Source organism: Hippocampus comes, unplaced genomic scaffold (genome assembly GCF_001891065.2).
Source record: "Hippocampus comes isolate QL1 unplaced genomic scaffold, H_comes_QL1_v1.1 scaffold77, whole genome shotgun sequence".
Taxonomy (NCBI): domain Eukaryota; kingdom Metazoa; phylum Chordata; class Actinopteri; order Syngnathiformes; family Syngnathidae; genus Hippocampus; species Hippocampus comes.
Window position 1 is genome coordinate 294,604 of NW_017805289.1, and position 26,332 is coordinate 320,935.

The 26,332-nt window shown below is 42.0% G+C and overlaps 3 protein-coding genes across 7 annotated transcripts; 1 reads left to right on the plus strand and 2 right to left on the minus strand.

Moving 5' to 3' along the window:
* Positions 1 to 8,905: 8,905 nt before the first annotated feature.
* Positions 8,906 to 11,794, minus strand: LOC109516801 (potassium voltage-gated channel subfamily F member 1-like). Its single transcript, XM_019871591.1, has 2 exons — positions 10,482 to 11,794; positions 8,906 to 9,733 (listed from the first exon to the last, which is right to left on the minus strand). The coding sequence occupies exons 1-2, from the start codon at positions 11,139 to 11,141 to the stop codon at positions 8,972 to 8,974; spliced, it is 1,422 nt and encodes a 473-aa protein (XP_019727150.1). The 5' UTR covers positions 11,142 to 11,794; the 3' UTR covers positions 8,906 to 8,971.
* Positions 11,795 to 11,879: 85 nt separating this feature from the next.
* On the plus strand, positions 11,880 to 15,797 carry pdia6 (protein disulfide isomerase family A, member 6). Its single transcript, XM_019871592.1, has 13 exons — positions 11,880 to 12,002; positions 12,310 to 12,454; positions 12,677 to 12,734; positions 12,930 to 13,056; positions 13,137 to 13,243; positions 13,328 to 13,464; positions 13,631 to 13,745; positions 13,887 to 14,027; positions 14,136 to 14,220; positions 14,569 to 14,641; positions 14,735 to 14,893; positions 14,966 to 15,062; positions 15,182 to 15,797. The coding sequence occupies exons 1-13, from the start codon at positions 11,984 to 11,986 to the stop codon at positions 15,254 to 15,256; spliced, it is 1,338 nt and encodes a 445-aa protein (XP_019727151.1). The 5' UTR covers positions 11,880 to 11,983; the 3' UTR covers positions 15,257 to 15,797.
* A 215-nt stretch (positions 15,798 to 16,012) lies between these two features.
* Positions 16,013 to 24,519, minus strand: hpcal1 (hippocalcin-like 1). 5 transcript variants are annotated; one of them, XM_019871604.1, is made up of 5 exons: positions 24,439 to 24,515; positions 24,226 to 24,332; positions 17,394 to 17,891; positions 16,673 to 16,778; positions 16,013 to 16,457 (listed from the first exon to the last, which is right to left on the minus strand). In XM_019871604.1, the coding sequence occupies exons 3-5, from the start codon at positions 17,769 to 17,771 to the stop codon at positions 16,360 to 16,362; spliced, it is 582 nt and encodes a 193-aa protein (XP_019727163.1). In that variant the 5' UTR covers positions 17,772 to 17,891; positions 24,226 to 24,332; positions 24,439 to 24,515; the 3' UTR covers positions 16,013 to 16,359. The 5 variants fall into 5 exon arrangements, with proteins under 5 accessions (XP_019727163.1, XP_019727162.1, XP_019727161.1 ...); XM_019871603.1 differs by lacking the exons at positions 24,226 to 24,332; positions 24,439 to 24,515 and adding exons at positions 18,866 to 18,960; positions 21,900 to 22,193; XM_019871602.1 differs by lacking the exons at positions 24,226 to 24,332; positions 24,439 to 24,515 and adding exons at positions 21,900 to 22,006; positions 22,113 to 22,190.
* Between the last annotated feature and the right edge of the window lie 1,813 nt (positions 24,520 to 26,332).

Genomic DNA, 26,332 nt, shown 5'->3' on the forward strand with positions numbered 1-26,332 from the left:
AAAAGCAAACATGCGCCGGGGGCTCCTTAGTGGCAAAATTGCTGCAAGGCATCTGCGGGCTGTCATATTTTTCACGTTGAAGAGTGAGCAGGCTGGTAAGATGAAATGACAAAGAAACCTTTTCTCTTGACATTTTACCACAGTGGCGCCTTACACATTTCTGACCGCCATGGGAATGCAAAAGGTCACAATTTAAAGTCTCGCTGCCCCGTCTTGTCATATGACCGATGAATGTGTTTCCAGCACTTCAGAATAAGAGCTTTGCAATCTGCGTTATTTGACTTCAGAGCTTCTTACAAGTCCAAATATGAAAAATATAAAATATAGTTTTCTGCGATGGGGCACATCCGGGTAACTTCCTGTCATGTGGGAGCACTTCCTGAATCACTTAACTGTTGATTTTGTGCTACTCCTGGGGCACTTCCTGTTGTTTTTAGGGCACTTCCTGTTGATTTATTGACTTGTATTTTCTTAATTCACTGGTCTTCAAGCGTGGCGCACAGTGTAATAAATGAAGTAAAAATGTCTCCCCCACACACACACGCACACACGCACACACTATGGCTCCACTCCTACGAGTCGAGGCAACAACAGTTTTGATCGTTAAATTGTACTTCTTCATTTTAAATACGATTGCTCATTTTTACCGTGATATTATAGCATCTATTTCACAACGATGTGACCTAAAGAACTCCAGTAGAAGTTTTCTGGAATTAAAAAAAAAAAACTCATTCGTTTTAATCTGCACATCAATGGCGCACTTAGTTCTTTCACCATCTTTCATGTCCAGCTCAGGTTAAAAGGTTTTTTTTTTCTTCCCCCTCATTAAAATGCAACCTCAAGGTGGAAGAGAAACGTCGCTTCCAGGCCGCATTAGCATACGAATGCTCCCACTGTGCCTTTTATCAACACTCCCACGCACGGCGCTGGGACTCAAATGGCACGTTCAGGCTCCAGCGGATTTTTTTCATCGCATCGCTTTGCAAAGCGGCATCGTGTCGCTGGGGTGAACGAGTATGAAAACACAACAACATCCCGTGCGTTAACCCTCCATCCTCATCAGTCGCTACCTCGATGTGCATCGTTGCAATTTCGTCGCCCAGCTTATAAATCTACACCGGCTAAAAACTGGAGGTAGGGCTTGAAAATGTACTTTTATCTCATGACTGAGTCAGACAACTGAGGTGGCTTCCACAACTGCACGATTGGTCGATAAACGGCCTCTCAGTGTTTTCCCGAGGGAATGATGGGCCATTATATCCTGATGTGAGCTGGATGCTCTTTTTTTTCAACGCTTGGCGGTGTTTTATATTAGGAGTAAATGTTTCGGGATGGATACGTTAGAAACGATAAACCTGAATTTAATTGGCACATGCTCTCAAACCAGCTCAACTAGCAAAGCGGGGACAGGCTGGTTAAAAAAAAAGGTTTCCTACATCTTAACACGGATGCTATTGTAAGTTTAGGGGTTCTTTATTTTTAGTGGAAAGCTCTAAGAGTGGGCAAAAGGAGATATGGAATCCTTTGAATGCAGTTTTTATTAAATGGGGGAAAAAAAGACGTCGGCACCGCAGTACGTTCGAGAACATAACTTTTTCCGGCTACTAAAACACTTCCTGTTTCCTTCAGCCAATCAGACGCTCTCAACAAAAACATGTTTAAGAAATTATTAAAGAGAATATAATTTAGGTAACTTCAACATCATAGACAATACTGTAATGTTCAAACATAAAATAATAATTAACAATTTAACAAAAGCTTACACTATTAAAAGTAAAGGTGCCTTGTCATCACCGTCACTCTTTTTGCCCACTCAAGCGTGAAAAATTACTTTGCTTCTGCGCGGGGGGGGGTTTGCTCTTGATGAGCGCCACTAAAAGTTTTAATGACTTCTTCCAAGCTGACTCACCTTGTCCTGTCCAGGACTTTGACATGAAAAAAAAAAAATAAAAGCACACGCTCATTATGCTTCCCACGTGGATTGCAATACCTCATTGCCATGCTAAAATTATGGATAAAAAGTCCACCAGTAGCAGAAAACGACAGGGTTTGCAACATTGCCTTTTTGTGTGTCCCCCCCCCCACCTCTCTTTTGTACATCGATCTCTACAAGCTAAGTGATCGCTCACACAAGGGCACAAACTGGCCTGACAGAGTTTAATTACCTCCACCTATTAGAAAAGAGAGGGGGGAAAAAATAATAGACCACACAGGGCATTTCATCAGCGAGTGACATCTAAATCTCCTTGACGGCTTCTCGCATCCCTTGCCATGAGTTTTTTGGATCCTCTTAACGATTCTTTCGCTCTGATGCGAAAGGGATTAGCATCCGGCTACAACTGTCCCCTTGGGGGGGCTTTATGCGCCATCTATAAAAGACCTTTCACCTGTTGTGGGGCTGCCCGGGTGCGGTTTGCTCCCAGGCTGCAACCAGGGGAGGGTCAAGGCGAGATCATGTATCAGCGGGCGAGGGACGGGCTGAATGTTTTCTGAAGGTTGGACGGAAATAAAAACCAACAAAGACTATCCCGAACGACGTATTGACCCGCTGTGTTTGACATCAAACTTGAAAGATGTCCGCTAGCTTATGGACAGATTGATTTTGGAATCACGCGAAGCAGCTTGAGAACAAGCCCCGGCTTTGAACAATTCATTTGGATCTTTCGGGCGTCAAAGGCTTAAATTCACTCAGTGCTTGGCACCGGTGTGCAAGGTGATCATTCAAACTGCCAGGTAAGGTGAGACCAAAGCGCCTGAATGGAATGTTCCAAACGGATGACATTTTAAGCATTCTGCGATGACAAACAAACAGGGATTCCTCATTGACTTGTTTTCATTTGACGTTTTCTCAAAGAGAAAATCGCTGGCTCTCATATCGCCAGCGTCAGGCGGAAACATGTTCCGTCCAATTTTGGTCTAGATGAGTTCACGTGGTTTTCTTCGGAGTGGAAAGACAAAATCAGTTGTTGGCCCTCATTAGCAATTTAAGCTAGCTTGCTAGCTAGTTACTCTCTTGATGTCAATGTTATTTCTATGTTTTTAAATACAGTTCTGGTTCACTGGGTTCATCTTAAAGATATCTTTTTCATGGGGAAAAGTGTTTATGCCACTTTTTTTTTTTTTTTTACTGGAGTACTTTTAAGTTGCAATAACAGGGCTCAACGCTACATGGCAGACATCACTCAAGAGTGTTTCAAAACCCAAAACTCAACAACTGCATCAGAAAAGAAGAGAGAGCAGTTCCTGGCCAGGGGCCAGGACTCAGTTAGGTCGAGAAAATGGTGTCGTTCAGGTAAAGCCGTGAAAAGATTTTCACCAAAGTCGCACAAAATGTGTGCATGTTTTGGTTTTTCTTGGGATTGTAGCGCTTTTGTGACAATTATTCCAACAAGAATGACCATCATTAACACGAAGCTTTTCAACATAGTCACAAATAAAAAAAAACAACAACAACAAAAGTAAAGCTAAGCACTATCATCTGATTTAGTGCCTAAACTTTTTGCCGCATTCATGAGCGCGCGCCAGCCCGGGTTATCTTCACGACTTTTACGGCCTCGAGTGTTTTATGAGCAAGTGTAAACAAACACTCAGCGGCAGCGACGTCAGTACCGCCTGCGCAACCCAACGAGATCCCGTTTCAAAGAAATCTGCCCTTTGCTGGGGGGATGTGTGTGTGGGGGGGGTAATAACACTCAACGGCAACACAGGGAAATCAAGGTTCCACATTAGAAAACAAACAAAAATACTGCGGAGACAAGATGCACCACGCAAAAGGAATTCATTCAGCAAGTTGTTGGGCCCTTTGGTGTAAATTTGGCCGCACATCACAACAATCTATGCAGAGAAGCAATTTACAGAACGGCAAATCTCATCTTGGGTGAAGCTGACTTTTGTTTCTATTTTCACGTTCACATTAGAGGGCTCCCTAATTCCTCTTTAGATTGCAACATGGGAGAAAAATAATGAGGCTGTAACTCTTCTCCCAAATGGGAAGATACCGAGCCGCTGAATGCATATTTTTCTACCACCTGGAAGCACTCTTTCAAGTCACCTCCGACGATGTGTTTCTTATCTTTTTCATTAACAGAGAAGACATAAATAACGTCTACGTCTCTATAATGTGGTGCTGATAAAGCAGTGCTGCATTCACAGTAAACCAGATTTTATCATCAGCCAGATTGCATTCATTTATTTCTTTGGCAAAGACATTTTTTACCCCACCGTGTTTTTCCGCTTCAGGCGGAAATGGCAAAAAAACAAACAAACAAAAAAAAAAAAAACGCATTTCATCTTGTAGTCAGGTTAAATGGCAAAAAAACAAACAAACAAACAAACAAACAAAAAAAAAAAACGCATTTCATCTTGTAGTCAGGTTTCTCCAATTTCTAAAAGCACAAAAATTGCCGGCAATGTTTTAACATTTTCAACTGTTGAACATGCATAAAAAGAAGCTAAAACTCTGTAAAATAAAACTATAATAAAGTTAAAATGTTTCATATTTGAGGGCTTTTTTTAACCCAATTTTACACTTTCATCTCATAGTGTTTTTAAAGTTACACTTTTTGTTTAGCTAAAACCAAACGGAAAACCCCTTTGATATATAAAATTGACACAACAAAAAAATGTGATGAATGAACTTTGTTTCTGACGTAGATGATTCGCAGTGTAGCGCCATCTGCTGCCTAGGAGGACTTGATGTCTTTTTTTTTTTTTTTTTTTTTGCCTTATGCTAATTCCTGGCATTTGTACTTCTCTAAATTAAAATGTATTTTTCCACACCTCACGTAACATCTTAAATAATATTGGTCTAGTATGCTCAAAAACCTTTTTTCACATATAATTCACGACTATCGTACGTAAAAGCAACAAAGGTGTGGTTCCGCCCTGGACGTTTTTTCGCCCCCAAGGATAAAAAGACGTGACAGGTTGCGCAAAGTCTCTAAATTTTGCACCTAATCCCGACTTTGTTTTCACGCCAGGTCACGATTAATCTTGGTAATTGTCTCGCCGACGCCGTCATCGTGCTCCAAGAGTGCATTTACGCACACAACTGCTTCCACGATCGTCTTTGGCAGACGAGAACTCCCGGACCGTTCTCCTTTGCAGCCGTTTCTTTTACGGTCTTGTTCTTGCAGCGGAAAATAAATCCCAAATGAGACGACCACTCGGAAGATTGAGAAAAAAAACAGTACTGCACATTATCACGCGCTGTTATTCAAATGAAGCGATTTGGCCATTTTGGATGCAAACGCATTTAAATTAAATATCCTATTTGTAGTGCCTCGGGACACACGATAACTGCATTCTGGCTCATCTTTTCTGATTGAATCACCCAAAGTAGCTGCTTTGCTTATACCCGCTGCATTTTACACGTGATTTTTTTTTTCGTGGAATAAATTCAGTTGTGGCCAGAGAGGCATTGGTGAGCGCATTTGTTGCCATATTATATTGCTCTCAATAAGGGAAATTCAAGCTTTATTGTCTTACAATAAAGAGCATCACATATCAAATTGTATTAAATAAATGCGATACAACATCATATCATACATGACCAAGCCCTGGAATGTCCTGCGATGCGAGGCAGAGAGGAAAGCGCTGCCGAGTATACATTGTGGCATCCCTAGAAAATAATGAGAAGTGCAGGTCAGCTGAAGGGAGTTTCAGGAATAATTGCCTCCTACATGGGCAAACATTTCTTTTTAAATAGAGCCGCGGTGCCATTATTGTCCACCCACCCTCACTCGTCTACATGTTTACTTAGGTGTCAAAGGAGTGGAAGCAGGAGCCAAAACAACAAAACATGAAAACAGTCCTAGCAAGAACAATATCGACTCACAAAGTGTCACTTGAACTGCATTTTTTTTTCTGTCATAAGTTTGGATGAATTTTATTTTTCTGCCTTATAGAAACACTTTTTTTTTTTGTAGCTGCTCCATATCTCGAGCGCCCACAGAATGCCACAGACGAGCAACATGGAGGAGTGAAAATACTGATTAGCCAACAGCCCACAGCAGGTCACAACTAAAGGAGCCAATGTATGCAGTTGTTTGCGTGCATCGGAGGCGGGCAGGCGAGGACGAGGATATTTGTCTCGGCTTGGGAGCTCGTGAAATCTTTTTTTGCGCCTGAAGATGTCTGTATATTTGTTGATTGAACACTCCTTGAACAATACTTTCACACTATAGCCCCCACCTGTCAGTGTGCACAAAAGGCTTTTTCTCCGCATGCTGGTCAGCCGAGATAGCCGCTGTCGTTAGCGTTGTTCGCAGAGCGCGTGGGCCGACCGATGTGCACCGTCTGGCCTTGACCTTATGCGTGCAGCCCTGTGGATGCAAAACGAGCTTGCGTTAGCGAGGAGGTCGCTGTGTCAACGCTGGGATTTGCACTTTGTGCTGTTTACGTGCCAATGATTTTCTAAAAAAGTCATCATAAAAATAATTGACATCATTTGACCTGCCGGTGAACTAAAAACATTGTAATATGTATGCTAGTCCTCATGCCACACTACTGCAGAGTTATTTATTGTTTGAGTTAAATGAATCACCTGGAAATCGTAATATTCAGAGGGGGAAAAAAATTTCGTAATTGGATTTTTTTCAAAATTGTTCCTCTCAAATGCAAACGGAAAGTATGACTCTGTCAATCACAAAATACATTTTCACATTTGATCTTTATTTTTAGCATCACTTACAGGAAAAAAAAAAACTGAGCTGAATTCCAATGTAAGTGTGAACAAGAATGTAAATGTGAAGTACGGCACACTTCGCACTCCACCGTTGTACACAAAATCGAAAGAATATCTGTCCACTTTTAACCCTTTCAGGGACAGCGGTTACTATAGTGGATAGCTTATCATGTTATCAAGTTTACAGGGTGCATGAAAGGGTTAAAGGAACTGAGCCCATTGTGAATCACATGCGCACTAAACTTAATGAACAAATCAATTCAGAGATCGTCCAAGGAGGAGGACAAATCTGCTGCAACGTTTCAACCCATCACAGTTAAATATCCTGCAGCCAAACCGAGCACGCGCGCTTCGCAGTGTCAGTTTTACAGTGGGTGTGGAAAAAAATAGAGGGTCACGACCTTAGAAACATTCCGCCGCACCAGATCGAGTTTACAGTAGATCCAATGCCTCGCAGTCACACCGCGGCCCCAAAATGAGGGCGACAGACACACCGTGAACAGCTGTGAGGTTGCGCTAGACTGTGCAACAACAACAACCCCCAAGAGGCCTTCATTTTGTTCACTCCCCAGACACTTTATTAGGTACATTTGTGGAGAAGATGATAAACTGAAAAAACCCCACACACATCTTAATTGAAATATTTTTCCAATGGACGATAATGAATACATACATTCACTTGAAAATAAAAATCTTTTTTTCTAAGTAATTTATTTTGGGGCATCGGGTTATTTTATTTTGATTTAAAAAAAAAATTGGGTGTTTTTTCTGTTTTGGGCAATATTTTTTTTATTTTGTTGTTGTTTTTTTCAGAATATTTCTTTTCTGTTTTCTGATTATTAAGTGGTGGAAATGGCAGAAAAACATTCAAAACAATAAAATTTTTTTTTTTAACAGAATATTCCATTCAACAACAACAATAAAAAAACTGAAATAAATTTATTCCACAAAACACAAAAAAATCAGAAAAACATTTTTTTTTACAAAATAAAAACAGGAAAAAACATATTCAAAAAAACCTAAACACTTCCTTAGTTAGGCACCGAGCTGCTCTAATGTAACCCCCCCCCCCAGACCTTTCACAATGGGACAAAAACAAACATAGGAACATTACGATTCATACAGAAGAATAATGAGGCTCTCAAATAAATATAAGGCTTGTTGCTATACATTCGATATAAAAAGCCAACACACACCTGCTCATATGGCAGGTTCATAATATAAAAAGTAAGAGAAATCATTTCAAAATGATGAAGGGTTTTTTTTTTTCAGTCGTGTTGTACAGGTGATAGATGGTGGAAGAAAAAAATGTGAAATGATATATCTTGGTCTAATTTTTAATATCACAAAAATCTGGCATTTGAACAGGGGTGAATAGACTTTTTATATCCATTGTACATGCAGCTGTTCAGTCACAATTCAAGTCAGTTTTCACAATCCATCTGCCTGAAGGGAATCACAAAGGAACAGCTAATTGGGTCAATAGTTGACTGTCCTTCAAATCCATTCAATGCCTTCAAAATTGCTTCTGAGTGAACCCGACTACGTATAATTTTTGGGTACTGCTGCTGAGCGAGCAGTACCACTGATAGTGGTACTAAATATGAGTTCACCGTTGTGATTGAGCTGCATAGTTTAGCGAAATCAATCAGTGGTACTATTGTCATAATAACAATGATAAGAAATCACTTTTGTAAAGCGCCTCTTTCAATACCTACAGGTGTATTAAAGTGGAAAGAAGTAAAAATAAAAGCCTTGCAGTGAGGCGCTAAACGGTCACCTCTGCCTAACGTAACGACAGCTAGCTAGCAGTCTCAAGCCAGACTCCAGCCGTTAAATGTCTGCCCGGGGTTTATCTTTGGCCACCGGAAACTGCTGTTAATAGTGTTAGTGAGGCTTTATGGTCTCCCAAAAAATAAAAATACACTTAACTATGCTAAATGGAATGGAATGAGCTGCTAACAAAACTGAAGCTAGCAAGTGTAAATACTTTTATAACCAGGTTAAAAGCTATGCTAGTTTTTTGTTGTTGTTGTTACATATTCTACTTATTTTTTAACCACATACCTAGCTGGAATGGATTAGCTGCATTTCCATTCCTTGAAATTATTTTATGTTTCGGTTTGGTCGCGGTATGGAATAAATTCACCATCCGAGGTTCCATTGTACCGCTACATAGCAAAATCAGAGAAACTGTTTATTTTGTAGTGGTCTCTTTTTATTTTATTTTTTTTTCCAGAGCTGCATTTTGGCATGCTTTGCCATCCTGTCCATGTGAGGAACTGTTCAGAGAACCGGAGAATGTTTGTTTTCAGCTGTTCTCTCAAGGCTAGCTTGGAGGTCGGGGCCCCGGTTAGCCTTGCGGGGGCTCTTCAGCAGTACCCCACACACGTGTTTCCCGCCGCCATCCTGATCGGAGCGCAGCGCCATCAGTTCGATCTCGTGCTTGGCGGCCGTCTCCAGAACCTGCTGCTTATTGTAGAACAGGACAAAATTGTTGATGATGGGATGGATGGGCAAGGCGATGGCAATCACGCCGCACAGGAAGCTGATGGCGGCATTGCAACGGCCCAAGGTGGTCTTGGGGTACACATCGCCGTAGCCCACCGTGGTCATGGTGATCACGGCCCACCAGAATGACTGCGGGATGCTGGTGAACAAGGTCTCCGGATGGTGCTGCTCCACGGTGTAGCCCAGCGCCGAGAAGAGGAACACCCCGACGCCCATGTACATGAGGAGCAGGCCCAACTCCTTCAGGCTGCTCTTCAGGGCACTGGTGAGGGTCTGGAGTCCCGACGAGTGGCGCGCCAATTTGAAGATGCGGGCGATGCGCATGATGCGTAAGGCCTGCACCGCCTGCTGCACGTTGGCCAGCTCCATCACGCCGGCGCCCAGCGAGGTGAGGAGGAGCACCATGAAGAAGGGCATGATGGCCATGAAGTCCACCACGTTCATGAAGGCCAGCGCAAACTTGACTTTGTTCGGGGACGAGACCAGGCGCAGCACGTACTCGATGGTGAACCAGCCGATGCACACCGTCTCGATGCACTGGGGGGAAAAAAATTAATGTGGTTGAAATTGTTTGACCTTTTGTATGGTATTTTATTTGCGCTTGTGTCTTTCAGAACAACTGTTTTAAAACTTTGATCAACAAAGAAATGATTATAAAACTAATCAAGAATTATTTGAAGAAGCCATTCATCGTTTTGATGGCTTGTGTAATTTAAAATTACACAACAATGATCAACATTTCTGCCATTTTTTTTAACACACATGCAGATATTCTTTATCCTCTGCAAAAAAAACCAACTGCTTCCTACTTACGGTAGTTGAGATGTTCTTTTATCTGTATTACACTGCTACCAAGTTGGATTTTTGCTTCTTGCTTTTTTTTAAATTTCATTCTAATTTGTTCTTTTTAATTCAGTAAGTTTTAAATAGTTTTTATCTGTGTTTTTTTTTTCTCTAAATTATTTAGATTTTGTTCTGTTACGATTAGTTTTAATATTAGTTTTAAGATAATAATATATTTCCCACCTATGGTAGTTGAGATGTTCTTTTATCTGTATTGTACTGCTACCAAGTTGGATTTTTGCTTATATATATTTTTTTTTAGTTCGTTCAAATTTGTTTTTTTTAATTCAGTAAGTTTAATTAGTTTTTAGAGGTGTCTTTTTAATTTTTTTCTCTAAATTATTTAGATTTTGTTTTGTTACGATTAGTTTTAATATTAGTTTTAAGATAATAATATATATAATGAGCATTTATTTTTTGAAGTTCCTTTTTTCAGTGTGACCTCCAAGATGGGGTTCTCCATGAGGTTCCCCTCCTCGTCCTCCACCTGCAGGTCCGGTATTGTGCTGACGCACATGACCACGGAGGAGACCAGGATAAAGACGAAGGAGAGGATGGCGATGATGTGAGCAGCCAAGGACGACTCGGGCTTCTCCATCAGCCTCCACACACACGTCTGGAAGCGCTGCCAACCACTGACGCTCGGGTCTCCATCCCGGTCCACCAGGATGGTCCTCACTTTCTCGGCGATCTCCTCCAGCTCCTCTTCCACCTCCTTCAAGTGGCTTTTGCAGCACTCATCCAGGAAATCCGAGTCAATTTTCCAAAAGTCCATCTCCTTCATAAAGCAGATGGGGCAGATGCCTCGCTTGACGTGAATCTCGCCGTAGTAATAAAGCTCCGTGATGCATTTGAAGGCGTCCGGATCCCTGTCGAAATAAAACTCTCCTTTTTCAGGGTCATAGTCATCGCACAAGGAGGAGATGTCCTCCGTGGGGAGGGGGGACACCGAGTTCACCAGTTCGGCCAGGCGAGTGTCCGGGAAGCGGTTGAGAACGTCCCGGCAGAACACCTGTTTCAGGCCGCCGATGTTCACCACGATCTCGGGCTCCTCGCTGGCTCCGGAGCCGCTCCGGTACCGACTCCTGTGGGTCCCCCACATTGTGTTGGAGTAGGGGCGGGGTGTCCCTATATTTTTGTCAAAATCAAGTACAAGTGATTAATGATGCAATTAAATAAAAAGAGAAATTCCGAAGCAGTGGTTTAAGTGTCCTTGCTTTCACGCGCTGAGGTTTGGCGTCTCTGGGAGTGGACAAAGTTGGATTGAAATCGCGCAACTCTAAATCAAGCTATAATAATCGAAAGGGCGACTTCCGGTACGACAGCAAAATAAGAGATAAGCTTTTATTTTTTAAGGTGATTTACAAATAGGGATGCAGTACAAAAAGGTTCTTTCACGGTTTTGGATGATTATTTGTCTCCATCTAGAGGCAAAAAATACATTGTGAACAGAGGCACGGTTATATTTTATTTGTATCATTGGCAAACCTAACGTAAATAACAGTGGGGTATTTGAGTTGAACAAATTAATAGTCTTAATCGGTACAGCTGTCAATCACCCACATTGACTTGGAATATTACAATTACTGTACACATGTATTGCTAGAACGCATGTGTGGCGTATCAGGCTTTGTTTGGCATGGTTTCCTTGTATTTTATTTGCTAGACGTCATTCGCTTGTTTTGACTTTTCTTTATCATTTGTTGTGAACGTCAGGTTTCCTTGAAAAACCTTACACGGCGCTTTCCGATTGGTCGGCCATTCGGAACTTCTCTTTTCAGCCAATCGGTGTTCGCTTTTTGGTTGCAGCGTTCGAGTTCAGCCAATCAGCGTGGGCCACGGTGAATCTCCTCCATTGACTTTATTTCAGGCAGCTGAATCAAGAGGGAGGTAGCCTTCGTGGTGTTTGCAAGTACCGGAGGAGACGCAGACGCTGCTAAAATAATGAAATCGTTACTTTCTGGGAATTGTAACCAAAAAATTGAAATTAGTTCATTAAAAGGCACCGAGATTCTTAGGTTAGGAAATTGTGAAGTTTGGCTGGTTGGCTAGCTTGAATCGTGAAAGCGTCATTGAGAGGCCTCTTTAATTCAATAGGAGTGTGATTTAAGAGGCTTCTTTAATTCAATGAAAGTGTGATTTATAAAGCATGTGCCAATGCAGGATAAGCCGTGTTTCAAAAGGACTCCTCTGCTGGTTATACGTAACTGTGCGATAGACCAATGGCTAGCTAAAAAGTACTGATCGTGCTGCTGTGGTTCTTGGTGCAGGAGTGTTGCTGTGCTGCTCGCTGCTTGTTCGTGTGGAAGCCTTTTATTCCCCCAGCGACGATGTGGTCATACTGACCCCGTCCAACTTCAACAGAGAGGTGATCCAGAGCGACAATCTGTGGCTGATCGAGTTCTACGCTCCCTGGTCAGTGCACAAACGCAGCTTTGGTGGGCTCAATACAGTGCCTCGGAGTGTCCCGACAACCAAATTCACAACCAAATTGTGCTATTATGTCTGGAGTGGCCAGTGATTGTAATAGATCCAGCTTCATAATATTTTTTGTATTATGTATAATGGTTCTCATGTTTGTCATACAGTTCTTGGATGGCACAGGTGGATAATGTTGATATGCCTTGTCTTCATCAGGTGCGGCCATTGTCAAAGGTTGACGCCAGACTGGAAGAAGGCAGCGACAGCCCTCAAAGTAAACATGACATCAGTGTATATTAATGTGACTTTCAACTCTTCTTCCAAGTGAATTGTGGTGATACCATACTGGTGATAATTGCTGGTCGCTCATTGGTGGGGCGGACTTGAGACACTTAACATTCGAGGAAATGCGGGAAAGTTTGTATAAGGTCAATTGAGTGTTAAATGTACTGCCTGTGTTTTCTTTCAGGGTATTGTCAAGGTTGGTGCCGTAGATGCAGATGAACACAAGTCTTTAGGAAGCCAATATGGCATCTCCGGCTTCCCCACGATCAAGATCTTTGGCGCCAACAAGAACAAACCCGAACAATATCAAGGTACTTCCGACAAGGTGTCTTTGTATATTTCACTTGAAAAGATTTTTCCAACTTTCCCCCCTCCCTCCCTCCTTCCTCAGGTGGACGAACTAGCCAGGCCATCGTGGATGGAGCCATGAATGCCCTGCGCGCTCTGGTCAAAGAACGACTAAGTGGCAGTTCTGGCAGCTCGGGTTACAGCAAACAGGTACGAGCAGAGTCAATGCAGCTTTTCTGGTGCCAATGTCTAAAACCAGAGCTTGGCGAGACAGTAAAACTTTGCCTCTGGCAGAGTGGCGGTGGGAGTGACGGTGGCAGTAAAAAGGATGTGGTGGAGCTCACTGATGACAACTTCGACAAGATGGTGCTGGACAGTGACGACGTGTGGTTGGTGGAGTTCTTTGCTCCCTGGTGTGGACACTGCAAGAAGTGAGTTTGAGTCTTCGACACGCTGTCCATATTGCACAGATTGGACATTGGACTAACATTTTATGGAAAAATATCTTTTGCAGAAGTCACAGTGTTTTGAATTGATTATTCTAAAGCGATTTAATGTGTAAAGTGATGTGATGAAGTGCCCTTTTTCAATCATCAGCCTGGAGCCTGAGTGGGCAGCCGCCGCTTCGGCTGTGAAGGAGCAGACGAAAGGCAAAGTTCGCCTGGGAGCTGTGGATGCAACTGTACATCAAGCTGTGTCCAGCCGCTATGGGGTGAATATGAAACTTTGAATTTTTCTTTTTTTTTTTTTCCTGACATCATCTTCAGGTCGCATTGATGAAACTAACTGAAACTGAATTTTAAACACGACAGAGTTGCTGTAAGAGTCCGAAATGTTTCGTCTGTTTTTGCAGATCCGAGGTTTTCCCACCATCAAGATTTTCCGCAAAGGGGAGGAGCCCGAGGACTACCAGGGGGGACGCTCCAGCGGCGACATCATCGCGAGGGCCTTGGATCTGTTTTCTGATAATGCCCCTGCTCCTGAACTGCTGGAGGTTAGTCGGCGAATGTAATTTGACCTTCTCGAAACTTTTGACTGCATGCCACGAGGCTCACGTTCTTGTTCCGAAATGAAAAGGGAAGAAAATGTCTTTGTCTTACAGATTATTGACGAAGATGTCCTGAAGAGGACTTGTGAGGACAGTCAGCTGTGTATCATTGGTATCCTGCCACATATCCTGGACACAGGTGAGCACACAGTGTCCAGCAAACTGTACTTTCGTTCGCTGGCACCCATATCACTCACCAGTATTTGTAGTCATTAACAGTATTTGTAGAATGCAAGGTTAAAAAAAAAATGTCAGTACATTTCTCACACCATGTGACCTTTCTTCTTTACAAGAGATTTATAGTTAGTTTTACAAACGTAAAATATAGTTTCAGCTTTTTTTTTTTTTTTTATGTCTTTCATAAAGGAAAAATGTTATTTTCAATTTTAGCGTTCGTTAGTTCTCATTAACTCCATTAACATTGTCACCCACTGGACTCGTGCTTCCTTTATGATCAAGTGTGTTTGTACTGTTTATATGGAAAAAGGCGCCTCTGGTCGAAACGGCTACCTGGATGTGATGGCGAAGATGGCCGACAAGTACAAAAAGAAGATGTGGGGGTAAGAACGAGAGCCGAAACGTTTGGACTCTGATCTCATAAGAGAAGGGACTTCATCATAGCACCCCTGCCTCATTTTTTTCCCCCTCATCAGCTGGCTGTGGGCCGAGGCCGGCAGTCAGATGGAGCTGGAGGCCTCGCTGGGCATCGGCGGCTTCGGCTACCCCGCCATGGCCGCCATCAACACGCGCAAGATGAAATTCGCCCTGCTCAAAGGCTCCTTCAGTGACACCGGGATTCACGACTTCCTCAGGTGAGCGGTACGATGAAAGCATTGAAATTGCCAGCGGGAACGTAAAAATCCTTCTTTGCTCGTCGTTTGCAGGGAGCTTTCTGTTGGACGAGGTTCGACCGCCACGTTGACAGGAGGTGTCCTACCCCAAATTCACTCGGTTGAACCGTGGGATGGAAAAGATGGACAGGTGAGATTAGGGCTGGCCGATAAATCCACAATGAATTCCTGTGTCGCAGACTGCAACGCAAAATGACCAGATTATTTTCCACATTCATAAATCACAAATTATTTTCTCTCATCAACCAGCTTCCCGAGGAAGAGGAATACGACCTGAGCGACGTTGAGCTGGATGATGACTTTGACAAAAAGATTGAGTTATGAAGCTCAGAATCAAAACAAAAGGCGGCTCAGATTTGATCCCGGCTGGTATACGTCGGATGCAGTCTGGTCCCAGTGCGTGCCACCTCCCCTTCTCCTGTGGAAGAATGGAAGGCCAGGTTGGTCGCAGTCACTGAAATACTCCTGGGGGGGTGGGGGGGGGGTGATGCCTGCAATTTTTTTTTTTTTTTTTATTGTCAAGTCACAAATACACATTCGGGGGAGGGGTCAATGACTGGCGTACCTTCTGAAAGTTGCAGTCCAGCATGTTCAAAAGAAGACGGGCAGTGTTTTATCATTGATTCTTCTCCTGTTTTTAAATGTGACTCGTCGCATTCAACATCAAACCCCCTCATGCGACATCATATCTTTTTCTTTTTACCTGGTTTTCCAATCCAGTGAAGAATGTTAGTGGGTTTAGGATGAAGGGGCTGGGGGGGTTGGGAGGGGAGGGAGGGCAGACATCTTGTGTAGATTTTTCTTACACAAACTTTATTTCAATTGTGTGAAAACATTTGTTACAATAATAAACCATGAAAAAACAGCCACGGTCTCTCTATTTAAAGTCACCTACGTTGAGTTACTAAAAGGCATATACATCATTTGTGTAAAACAACCATCGAGCATTCCCGAGCAACACCGTTGAAGCGAATCAAATCCCAACGCAGTGATGCGATTAGTTCCCTCTGAATGGTAACAACAGCGAGAGTCTTAATACTTGCTATGTGAGGAATCCAGTCAATATAAATATATATGATATGGCACTTGACTTTTTTGGAGGACGAGTAAAGTCCATTTCAGGATCAAAGATTTTACACACGAAGAAAAGCGCAACAGTCCACAGAAAAGAAGCCACAAAAATAGAATTATGAAAAGCAGGGTTTCCCAAAACAACAGTCTGGACTCAAAATGGGTCACTTTGTGAGCTTATTAATTTGTCATTAAACGTTCGTCGTCACGACAGCGCGTGATTGATTTTAGCAGAGGAACCACATTTGTAACTTTTCGAGTCGACCGTTTTTTGGAAACCCCGATTGTAAACAATAAGACGTCATGGAGTGCTGTACATGCTTTGGCGCACGTGCGTTTTTTTTTTTTTTTTTGCTTCAGAACTGACGAGAGGCTCCCTGATCGGACTGCAGCAGTCGCACGATGGACGGGTCGCTTTTGGCACCTTTGATGAACTCCTCCAAGGACAAACGACCTGTTCATCACACAGCACAAGTTACAGTCAGATGGGGGATGGTCAATGTTGGCCAACAGGTGGCGCTGTGGTATTAGTCACAAACGCTTCAAGTGTCCCAACACTAAATCAGCGATGTAGTAAATGCTTGTTTGAGCATTTATCCAGCTTAAGGTCCATCTTACGACTATTTGCCTTCGCACTAATAGCCTTCTGGATCCCGAATAGAGTCTCACCGTCATTATCGATGTCCATCTGTCTGAAGATCTTATCCGTGCGCTTCTCCGGCGTAGATTCATCCTCGGGCATTTTCATCACCGAAGACACCATCTTATAAATGGCCTGCGAAAACGAAGGCGACTTTAGTCACATAAATGTTTTTTATAGTCCAAGTGACAACCCCGAAATTGTGAATCTGTCTTGGAAATAATCGAAAAGGTCTCAGCCTTGGATGAAGACCAAAAAATAAAATGAGGAACAACAACAAAAAAAAAAGCTCTGATGCATTTCTAAAGCCAATATTGATGCGACCTCGCAGGCAGCTGCGCTCACCACGCCGGAGGAGTAAATATAACCACGGAAAGGGCAACTTCTGTGATGTCGGGAGAAAATATGACTACAGTCCTACGAGACCAGAAATCTGAAGTTCAAACTAGGAACTGAAGCTGCTGGTGGATTCAGACAAATGATCCCTACGTTTGACATCTCATGTTTCTAAAAGCCGTTTATCATCAAGCTTTTTTTTTTTCCAATTCCATATTTAATTAACCAGCATATCGTTGACTGAGTTATGTCTTAATTGAATTATGTTTACGCCATATTCGTTCAGAAAAAAAATGACGTCATCATTGTGAACACCTAAAAGACTGAGATAAAAACATTGATGTAAAATAAAATAAATACTAAAATTGAAATAATATATGCTTTGTGTGCCATGCAGTGGAAAAATCTCCTCACCTGGACTATCTCCAGCATCTCGGCCCGGCTAATGTAACCGTTCCCATCCAGGTCGTACATGCTGAAGGCCCAGCGCAGTTTTTGCTCCAGCCCGCCGCGCGACGTCACGCTTAGTGCGATGATAAACTCCCTGAAGTCGATGGTGGCATCGCCGTTGGTGTCAAACGTGCGGAAGACGTGCTCGGCGAACTTAGAGGCGTCTCCGTAAGGGAAAAAGTTAGCGTAGATCTTCTTGAACTCCTCCACGGTCAGGTGACCTGTGGGGCAGTCCTTGAGGAAGCCGCGGTACCACTCCTGCAGCTCGTGGTCGGTGAACTCCGTGTTCTCTCGTAAATCGTTCAAGACCTCGGGCCGGAGCTTGCTGTTCTGTTTTCCCATGATGCAGCGCTCCCGTCGATAGGGGTGATTGCTCGGCTGATGTTTTTGACACTGTCCCTGGAAGCTCTCGACACTCCCACTGCTTTGGTTTTTGGACGACTACTTTTGTTTGCTGCTCTCCTGTCGAGAATCAAGTAGAATCGACAAATCTCATTAGCATACAAATGGGAAAATAATCCATTGGTTCAACAAATGGGTGACAGGGAGATGTGATCGAATAGAAGTTACACCAAATTGTCATTATTAGGGATGTTCGATACCACTTTTTTTATCGGATCGATACCACTACGAGTATTCACTCTTTGAATACCTGTGGAACTTTTAAGCCTTTCATGCACCCCATAACCTGATAACATGAGAAGCTGTCCACTGTAGTAACCGCTGTCCCTGAAAGGGTTAATAAAAAAAAAATTCATGTAACGCAACAAAATATTGTGACCAGAGACCTTTCTTTCTAATGCAGATAATGATTCACGGCAGTATACCCCCAACTACTGCCGAAGAGGAGTTTTTTTTTTTTTACCTTTAGTATCGGTGCCTGGTATCGGCCGCCTCCACAAGTGCCCGATACCTTAACATAAGGCCCGTATCGTCCTGGGATTGATATTGTGGATATTGCTGAACTGGAGCCAACTGCTGGAGGAGTCGCCTGCTCTTTTTGTTTTTTTTTTTTTTTTTTGTGGCATGATTGTATTGGAAAAAAAAAACAATTCAATTATTGCTGCAAATGCTGCTTGATGGAGGTATCGGAATCCCTTGTGGAAGTTAATAGGTTGGATGCTAAGGGAGCCAGCAAAAAAAAAAAAATTTAATTGATGAACAAGCCCGACGATAATTGGCTCTTCACGAGGAGCATCAGAGTGTGATCGCAACATCACAGGTGGTGCAGGTGTAAATTCGCGTGGAAAAAAAAAATCATCACACTCCCTCATTTCTGCGCTTGGATTGGACGTTTCATTGTAAATACTGTATTTATTGTTCAAGCATCTGCTTGACCAAATTAGGTCATTTCCTAGGGAAAAAAAAGCATGACTGGCATTCATGGCATTTTTTTTTTTTTTTTTTTTGCTAAAAGGAAACACGACCCCGCATACCTCTGACTTTTCACGAGAAACTTCATGTGCCGACCCTTGAGTTTGCCGTTCCTAAATGCCAATCCCTTGTGTGCACGGTCCACTGTTGTACGTGACTTCATCAAGAAAAAAACAAAACAAATCTGGAGCAAATGAAAAGTGACTTGTTGAATCTGGATGCAGATGACGAGCCCAACGCTCGGAACATATGCGGTCATAGCGTGTGAGTAGAACAAATGATGTGAATGATTTTAATCAAGGGAGCGGAACAAATGACACTTGTCTTTTGTTTCCATCCTCATTACCGTATTTCCTGAAATCGTTGCCTCTGCTCTCAGAGATGGCAGAGCTTTTCCTAGCCGGATGTGTCATCCGCTTGACGAAACGGATACTGTAATATGGTGGCTGTAATTACTTTTACTGCTGTGTGACATCTGATTCCAACTTTTGTTTGCAGTCGATTGGCCGAACGATTTTGAAAAATAATAAAATTGTACCCTTAATGTTATTTAATTGGATGGAAATCAAACATGGATGCTGTACGGACCTCGGGACAACAAGGACTCGGGAATCTGTGTGTGTGTGTGTGTGTGTGTGTGTGTGTGTGTGTGTGTGTGTGTGTTGGTTATAAAAACAGAATTGGGTTAGAAACTAATTGGTCTTAAAAAAAAAAAAAAGAATAAATGAGCTCTGGTGTCATTTCTCGCTTTGTGCTTTTCTCTGAACTGCTGCAGAGAACATCGTGCGCTGGCTCAGGATGAGGTCCCCTGACACACCAGTTGCTACGGCAACCGAATAGTGGTGCTGAAGCGCAAAGAAAAAGGGAACCAATGCAACCGCCAATCTGGGGCTCTTGCAGGACAGATGATGCAGCACTTAGCATACTCTGATGCAATTAGCCATGACTTTACAAATATTAGGTAAATGAGTTTACCGAGACAATCGTATGCTTCCAAAGTCTTCCCAGAAGATACGAAGACCATTTAGGACACCATCGTTTTAGGCATTATAACACCATTGTTGGTAAGTTATATGGTGTCATGCAAAAACTTTGCAGCCTTGCTGAAGCCAATTCTAAGACTTTTTTCGTAACCTTTTAAGATGAGATTCCAAATAGCAAGCCAAGTGTGCACTTCAAAAATAGTCGCTTCTGCCTCACAGTGATTAGTCATGATTCCGATTTCACTTTGATCGCTAGCTATGCTAAAACAAAAAAAAAAACATGAATTAGGAATTTGGAATATAATCGCGTATCTAACTTTAGCCATCGATCAGAATGAGACTTTGCTGTGACATTTTTCCAATGTAAAACATTTGCCTAGTCTCAATGAATTACTTTTTATGTGCCACCACTAGTCTAAATATAGCATTCTGATTAATATTGCATTTTTGGAATCTAACTCAAGCAGAAATAATTCACCCATTTTTTTTAAATCACTAAATCCACCCATTTTTTTTCTATCACTATCCAGAGGCGGCCATTTTGTCTTGTACTGCCACTTGCTGTCGATTGAAAATGACATCACAACGACAAAGGACTCAATTTGCGAAAGTCACATGACCAAATCCAGAAAACAGGTGAGCTGCTACCTGAGTTTTTTTTTTTTTAATGTATCATTTTGATTATGTACCTCTTTAGCCACATTTCATCGAGATTGTATGTGGTAATGTTTTAACTGCTAGCTCTCAGCCAAGCTAGCTCCTTGCTAACATACTCTGAGCCAGTTGTAACAAACTCGCCTGGGGCAAGAAGCAACGTTTATAAAATTATACAATTTACTATAAGCTAAATTTGACTTGAATGGATGGGTATACATTTGATTTTAATAAAAAAAAAATATATAAAAAAAAAAAACAACTGGAATACCAACGTTGCACTCTTAGCCTCTGTCCGAGCGAGCCGACCGAACTTCTGCTGCAGCTCGAAACCAAGCCACTCAGAAAGCCACAATCTGTTCTGAAGAAACACGGACTTATCTGAACTTTAGTCCAAACAGTTGCTCGGCCCTTACCAAGAGTCAGACAACAGAAACTCCCTTTAACAAAAAGATAGAGAAAGCAAACAGCCATAACTGACACACCTGTCAAGCTTACACTGGAAGTAGAGCAGAAGATGAGTTCTGAGAAAGGGAAATGGAAAATAAACGTGCACCCCACCGCAAAAAAAAAAAAAGAAAAGAAAAAGAAAAACTGTTGTTGTAGTTAGTGCACAGGGGCACCTTTTACCCCCAAGATAAACTGACCCAGACCATGGGGTCAGTTGTAACGTTTCACTCCTTGGGTTTGAGGTTGCGTCATGCATTTTCTGTTTGCGTTCCACGGGCATTTTCCATGACCTTTATTAGTAGACACTTGAGGCTAGTTTGCAGAGCACTTTGAAGACCCCCACGTCAAAAGGGCTCAAAGTTAGAGACATAAATGTTACAATTGTTCCTGGTCTCCACGTGAACTGCACTATATTGCTGGATGGAAACGCTCACGTGGGTGCAATGTGTGGGTGGACTAAAGCAGTTGTCCATAGTGTGTTTTTGTTTTTCCAGTTAGTCCGCTTTTTATGTCACAATTTAACATGTGGTTAGACAGCGCAATAAGACCAAATCAAATTTTCTGACTCCCCTTAAGATTTCCATCAATCTGATAACGACACAAAGTGCAGCTGGCCTTTGTTATTTGTTACTTGAATGACATTTATTGATTCTTGAAAGCTTTTTTCCACCCCACAAATGATGTCTGACACGAGAGTAACGAAGTAAAAAGGATACTTTCAATTATTTGTTGATGCATGATAACGGTTTCCAGTTATCACTTTTTTTTAAATAAGCAACTGTAACATTGTACAATAATGTGAATTTGAAATAAAATAACTGGACTGAATAATTCACTCAGACTTGACAGAAATAGGAATGTGGTGCAGTCTGGTCGTCAATGGGTGTAACCCTCAAACTACCATCGTGTCTTTTTTGAGGAGAAAACTGGCACGGCACCCGAACGCGCACTTAGAAAGACTTTTACGTCCCAAGAAGTTTATTATTAAATACACTAAAATAAAATGTACCTTTTGAGGGGAGGATTTGGGAATTTCACGGGAGAAAAGTCCGCTTAGGTCGGTCCACTTTGACGTCGTCTTCAGCGGACAGAATTCACCATCAACTTCAGCGTCTTCTATGGACCAAACCAACACGGAAAAAAAAAATCACACATATGTTCAGAAGCGGAGTTGTTCCAAAAATGTTGTCAACTCAGAGTTGTTTGTCTATCTACAACCTACATGCGATGCTTAGAAGCTTTAACGGCTGCGGGAAGATGTGGCACGAGCTCGATTTTCATCCGACTCGACCAAAAAAATAACAATGGGGTTTACTTTTCATTTATGACCCAAACTACACGTTATTTCTCACGGCATCTTGTGAAATAACTATATTTTAATATGAATTCCTCCACTACTAAATGGTTAAACTGAATGTTGAGAGTGGTGAAATGTTTAATGCTGAAAGTGTGACTTGTTCGTAGGTGCCAACCTCCCTACGCACGGAATGGTTCGTTCCACTCTCTGCTTGCTTGCTTCCATCGGAGAAAAAAGTCGCAGCGTCCGATGGAAAATTATCTCCGTCGACTATTATTAGCTCCCTATCTCAAATACGCGTATGAGAAGAAAATCTTGCAAAACTAACACTGAATTTAAAAAAAAAGAAAAAGGAAAAAGAAAAAAAAGTTTAGCAAAAGAAGACTATTTAATATATATGTATATATGTGTGTGTGTTTGTATCTCACGAGCCCTGTTGAAATCCAATTTAAAGCTGTGACCCATATATTTTAACACTCTAAATTGTGGAGGCTCTTTAACCATGAACATGTGACTAGCTTCAAATGTGCAGCTGAGACACTTCAGGAAGTGTGGTGTGTATGTCAGTATTTCAGTCAGTGGATCAATAATTAACTGTGTGTGCGTGTGTGTGAGTGTGTGTGCGTTTGTGTCTGACGCCTGACACCTGTTCCCATAAGCACATTGCAGGTTTCATTCTATCTGAAGGCAGGGATGGCGCTACACCGAAACGTTGGGACCGCACTGTCTCGTGCAAAATGACCCATTGCTCACTCCACATTCGGCAATGGGGAGTACTGATTTTGTTACCATGACAACAAGGGTTGGAGGAGGAGGAGAGGGGGTTGCGATGAGACAAACGGTTTCTTCCAGCACAGTGTGGGGGGGGAAACAAAAGTGATTTTCATTTGTGGAGGGGAGGCAACACTTCATACACTAGCATCGCAGATCAATGAATAGGGCGCATGCAGCGCACACATGTAGACTGTTGAATTAAACGTAACCGTTGGAATTGAAAAGGGGAACCCCCCCCTCCCAAATTATTAGGAAACAACATTTTCAGGTGAGCAGAGAAGTTTTTGTTTCTCGAAATTGTGCACTAGAGGGTGCTAAGAGGTCTGCAAGTTTAGGAGGCCACTGCTTTGCAAGTCGAGGCCTTGTCCAAAACGATTTGCTAAAGAACCGTAATAACACACGCCACTGTCTATAGCACAAACAATGAGATTTTTTTTATTTTGTGTTTTTACCCATTGTGGTTAGAAAACACACCAGCCGAACCATTATGGCAGAGGTTTTATGATGCAGAATAACACGTAAGGAACGAAACATAAAGTTCATCTTTGGACTATGCACACTAAAGCATGATTAGTTGAAAAAGTTCATGTTAAGATTTAGCTGGATGACCAAATGTCATACTGTACACATGGGAAAGGATTAGATTAGGTAAGGGTAAAGTCTTTGGTTGCTGTCATAAACTTGTTGCATTATGCCTCAAATTTTCTTTAGAAAAAAAAAACTTGACCCTCTGCCCTTTCATGAAAATCCTTTTTTTTTTTTTTAAATTCTAGACGAAGCATCTTTATAAGGTCGTCAAGAGTGACTGCTCTGTGTCAATTGGGAAAATCTCCAGCCTGTTCGGCCATACGTGATCAGACCAGCCACGTAATTCTAAAAAAAAAAAAACTGACATTTATTGATTCTTGAAAGCTTTTTTCCACCCCACAAATGATGTCTGACACGAGAGTAACGAAGTAAAAAGGATACTTTCAATTATTTGTTGATGCATGATAACGGTTTCCAGTTGTCACTTTTTTTTTAAAATAAGCAACTGTAACGTTGTACAATAATGTGAATTTGAAATAAAGTAATTGGACTGAATAATTCACTCAGACTTGACAGAAATAGGAATGTGGTGCAGTCTGGTCGTCAATGGGTGTAACCCTCAAACTACCATCGTGTCTTTTTTGAGGAGAAAACTGGCACGGCACCCGAACGCGCACTTAGAAAGACTTTTACGTCCCAAGAAGTTTATTATTAAATACACTAAAATAAAATGTACCTTTTGAGGGGAGGATTTGGGAATTTCACGGGAGAAAAGTCCGCTTAGGTCGGTCCACTTTGACGTCGTCTTCAGCGGACAGAATTCACCATCAACTTCAGCGTCTTCTATGGACCAAACCAACACGGAAAAAAAAAATCACACATATGTTCAGAAGCGGAGTTGTTCCAAAAATGTTGTCAACTCAGAGTTGTTTGTCTATCTACAACCTACATGCGATGCTTAGAAGCTTTAACGGCTGCGGGAAGATGTGGCACGAGCTCGATTTTCATCCGACTCGACCAAAAAAATAACAATGGGGTTTACTTTTCATTTATGACCCAAACTACACGTTATTTCTCACGGCATCTTGTGAAATAACTATATTTTAATATGAATTCCTCCACTACTAAATGGTTAAACTGAATGTTGAGAGTGGTGAAATGTTTAATGCTGAAAGTGTGACTTGTTCGTAGGTGCCAACCTCCCTACGCACGGAATGGTTCGTTCCACTCTCTGCTTGCTTGCTTCCATCGGAGAAAAAAGTCGCAGCGTCCGATGGAAAATTATCTCCGTCGACTATTATTAGCTCCCTATCTCAAATACGCGTATGAGAAGAAAATCTTGCAAAACTAACACTGAATTTAAAAAAAAAGAAAAAGGAAAAAGAAAAAAAAGTTTAGCAAAAGAAGACTATTTAATATATATGTATATATGTGTGTGTGTTTGTATCTCACGAGCCCTGTTGAAATCCAATTTAAAGCTGTGACCCATATATTTTAACACTCTAAATTGTGGAGGCTCTTTAACCATGAACATGTGACTAGCTTCAAATGTGCAGCTGAGACACTTCAGGAAGTGTGGTGTGTATGTCAGTATTTCAGTCAGTGGATCAATAATTAACTGTGTGTGCGTGTGTGTGAGTGTGTGTGCGTTTGTGTCTGACGCCTGACACCTGTTCCCATAAGCACATTGCAGGTTTCATTCTATCTGAAGGCAGGGATGGCGCTACACCGAAACGTTGGGACCGCACTGTCTCGTGCAAAATGACCCATTGCTCACTCCACATTCGGCAATGGGGAGTACTGATTTTGTTACCATGACAACAAGGGTTGGAGGAGGAGGAGAGGGGGTTGCGATGAGACAAACGGTTTCTTCCAGCACAGTGTGGGGGGGAAACAAAAGTGATTTTCATTTGTGGAGGGGAGGCAACACTTCATACACTAGCATCGCAGATCAATGAATAGGGCGCATGCAGCGCACACATGTAGACTGTTGAATTAAACGTAACCGTTGGAATTGAAAAGGGGAACCCCCCCCTCCCAAATTATTAGGAAACAACATTTTCAGGTGAGCAGAGAAGTTTTTGTTTCTCGAAATTGTGCACTAGAGGGTGCTAAGAGGTCTGCAAGTTTAGGAGGCCACTGCTTTGCAAGTCGAGGCCTTGTCCAAAACGATTTGCTAAAGAACCGTAATAACACACGCCACTGTCTATAGCACAAACAATGAGATTTTTTTTATTTTGTGTTTTTACCCATTGTGGTTAGAAAACACACCAGCCGAACCATTATGGCAGAGTTTTTATGATGCAGAATAACACGTAAGGAACGAAACATAAAGTTCATCTTTGGACTATGCACACTAAAGCATGATTAGTTGAAAAAGTTCATGTTAAGATTTAGCTGGATGACCAAATGTCATACTGTACACATGGGAAAGGATTAGATTAGGTAAGGGTAAAGTCTTTGGTTGCTGTCATAAACTTGTTGCATTATGCCTCAAATTTTCTTTAGAAAAAAAAAACTTGACCCTCTGCCCTTTCATGAAAATCCTTTTTTTTTTTTTTTAAATTCTAGATGAAGCATCCTTATAAGGTCGTCAAGAGTGACTGCTCTGCCTCAGAGTGGGAAAATCTCCAGCCTGTTCGGCCATACATGTGATCAGAACAGCCACGTAATTCAAAATAAGGTCGTCAAGAGTGACTGCTCTGTGTCAATTGGGAAAATCTCCAGCCTGTTCGGCCATACGTGATCAGACCAGCCACGTAATTCTAAAAAAAAAAAAAAAAAAAAACCTAATTCGATTTTTTTTAATAGGCTGTGCTAGTGAGGACGAGCAGTACAGAAAA

Bases quoted from the DNA above. Each gene is read 5' to 3' on its own strand.
- pdia6 (XM_019871592.1), top strand. The intron at 13,746-13,886 runs GTGAATATGAAA...CTGTTTTTGCAG, and splicing joins CTGTGTCCAGCCGCTATGGG to ATCCGAGGTTTTCCCACCAT. The intron at 14,642-14,734 runs GTAAGAACGAGA...CCCCCTCATCAG, and splicing joins TACAAAAAGAAGATGTGGGG to CTGGCTGTGGGCCGAGGCCG.
- hpcal1 (XM_019871601.1), bottom strand. From the start codon at position 17,771: ATGGGAAAACAGAACAGCAAGCTCCGGCCCGAGGTCTTGAACGATTTA. The intron at 16,779-17,393 runs GTGAGGAGATTT...TCGTTTTCGCAG, and splicing joins AGATGCTGGAGATAGTCCAG to GCCATTTATAAGATGGTGTC. The intron at 16,458-16,672 runs GTGAGACTCTAT...TGTGATGAACAG, and splicing joins GATGGACATCGATAATGACG to GTCGTTTGTCCTTGGAGGAG.
- LOC109516801 (XM_019871591.1), bottom strand. From the start codon at position 11,141: ATGTGGGGGACCCACAGGAGTCGGTACCGGAGCGGCTCCGGAGCCAGC. The intron at 9,734-10,481 runs GTCACACTGAAA...TTTTCCCCCCAG, and splicing joins TGGAGAACCCCATCTTGGAG to TGCATCGAGACGGTGTGCAT.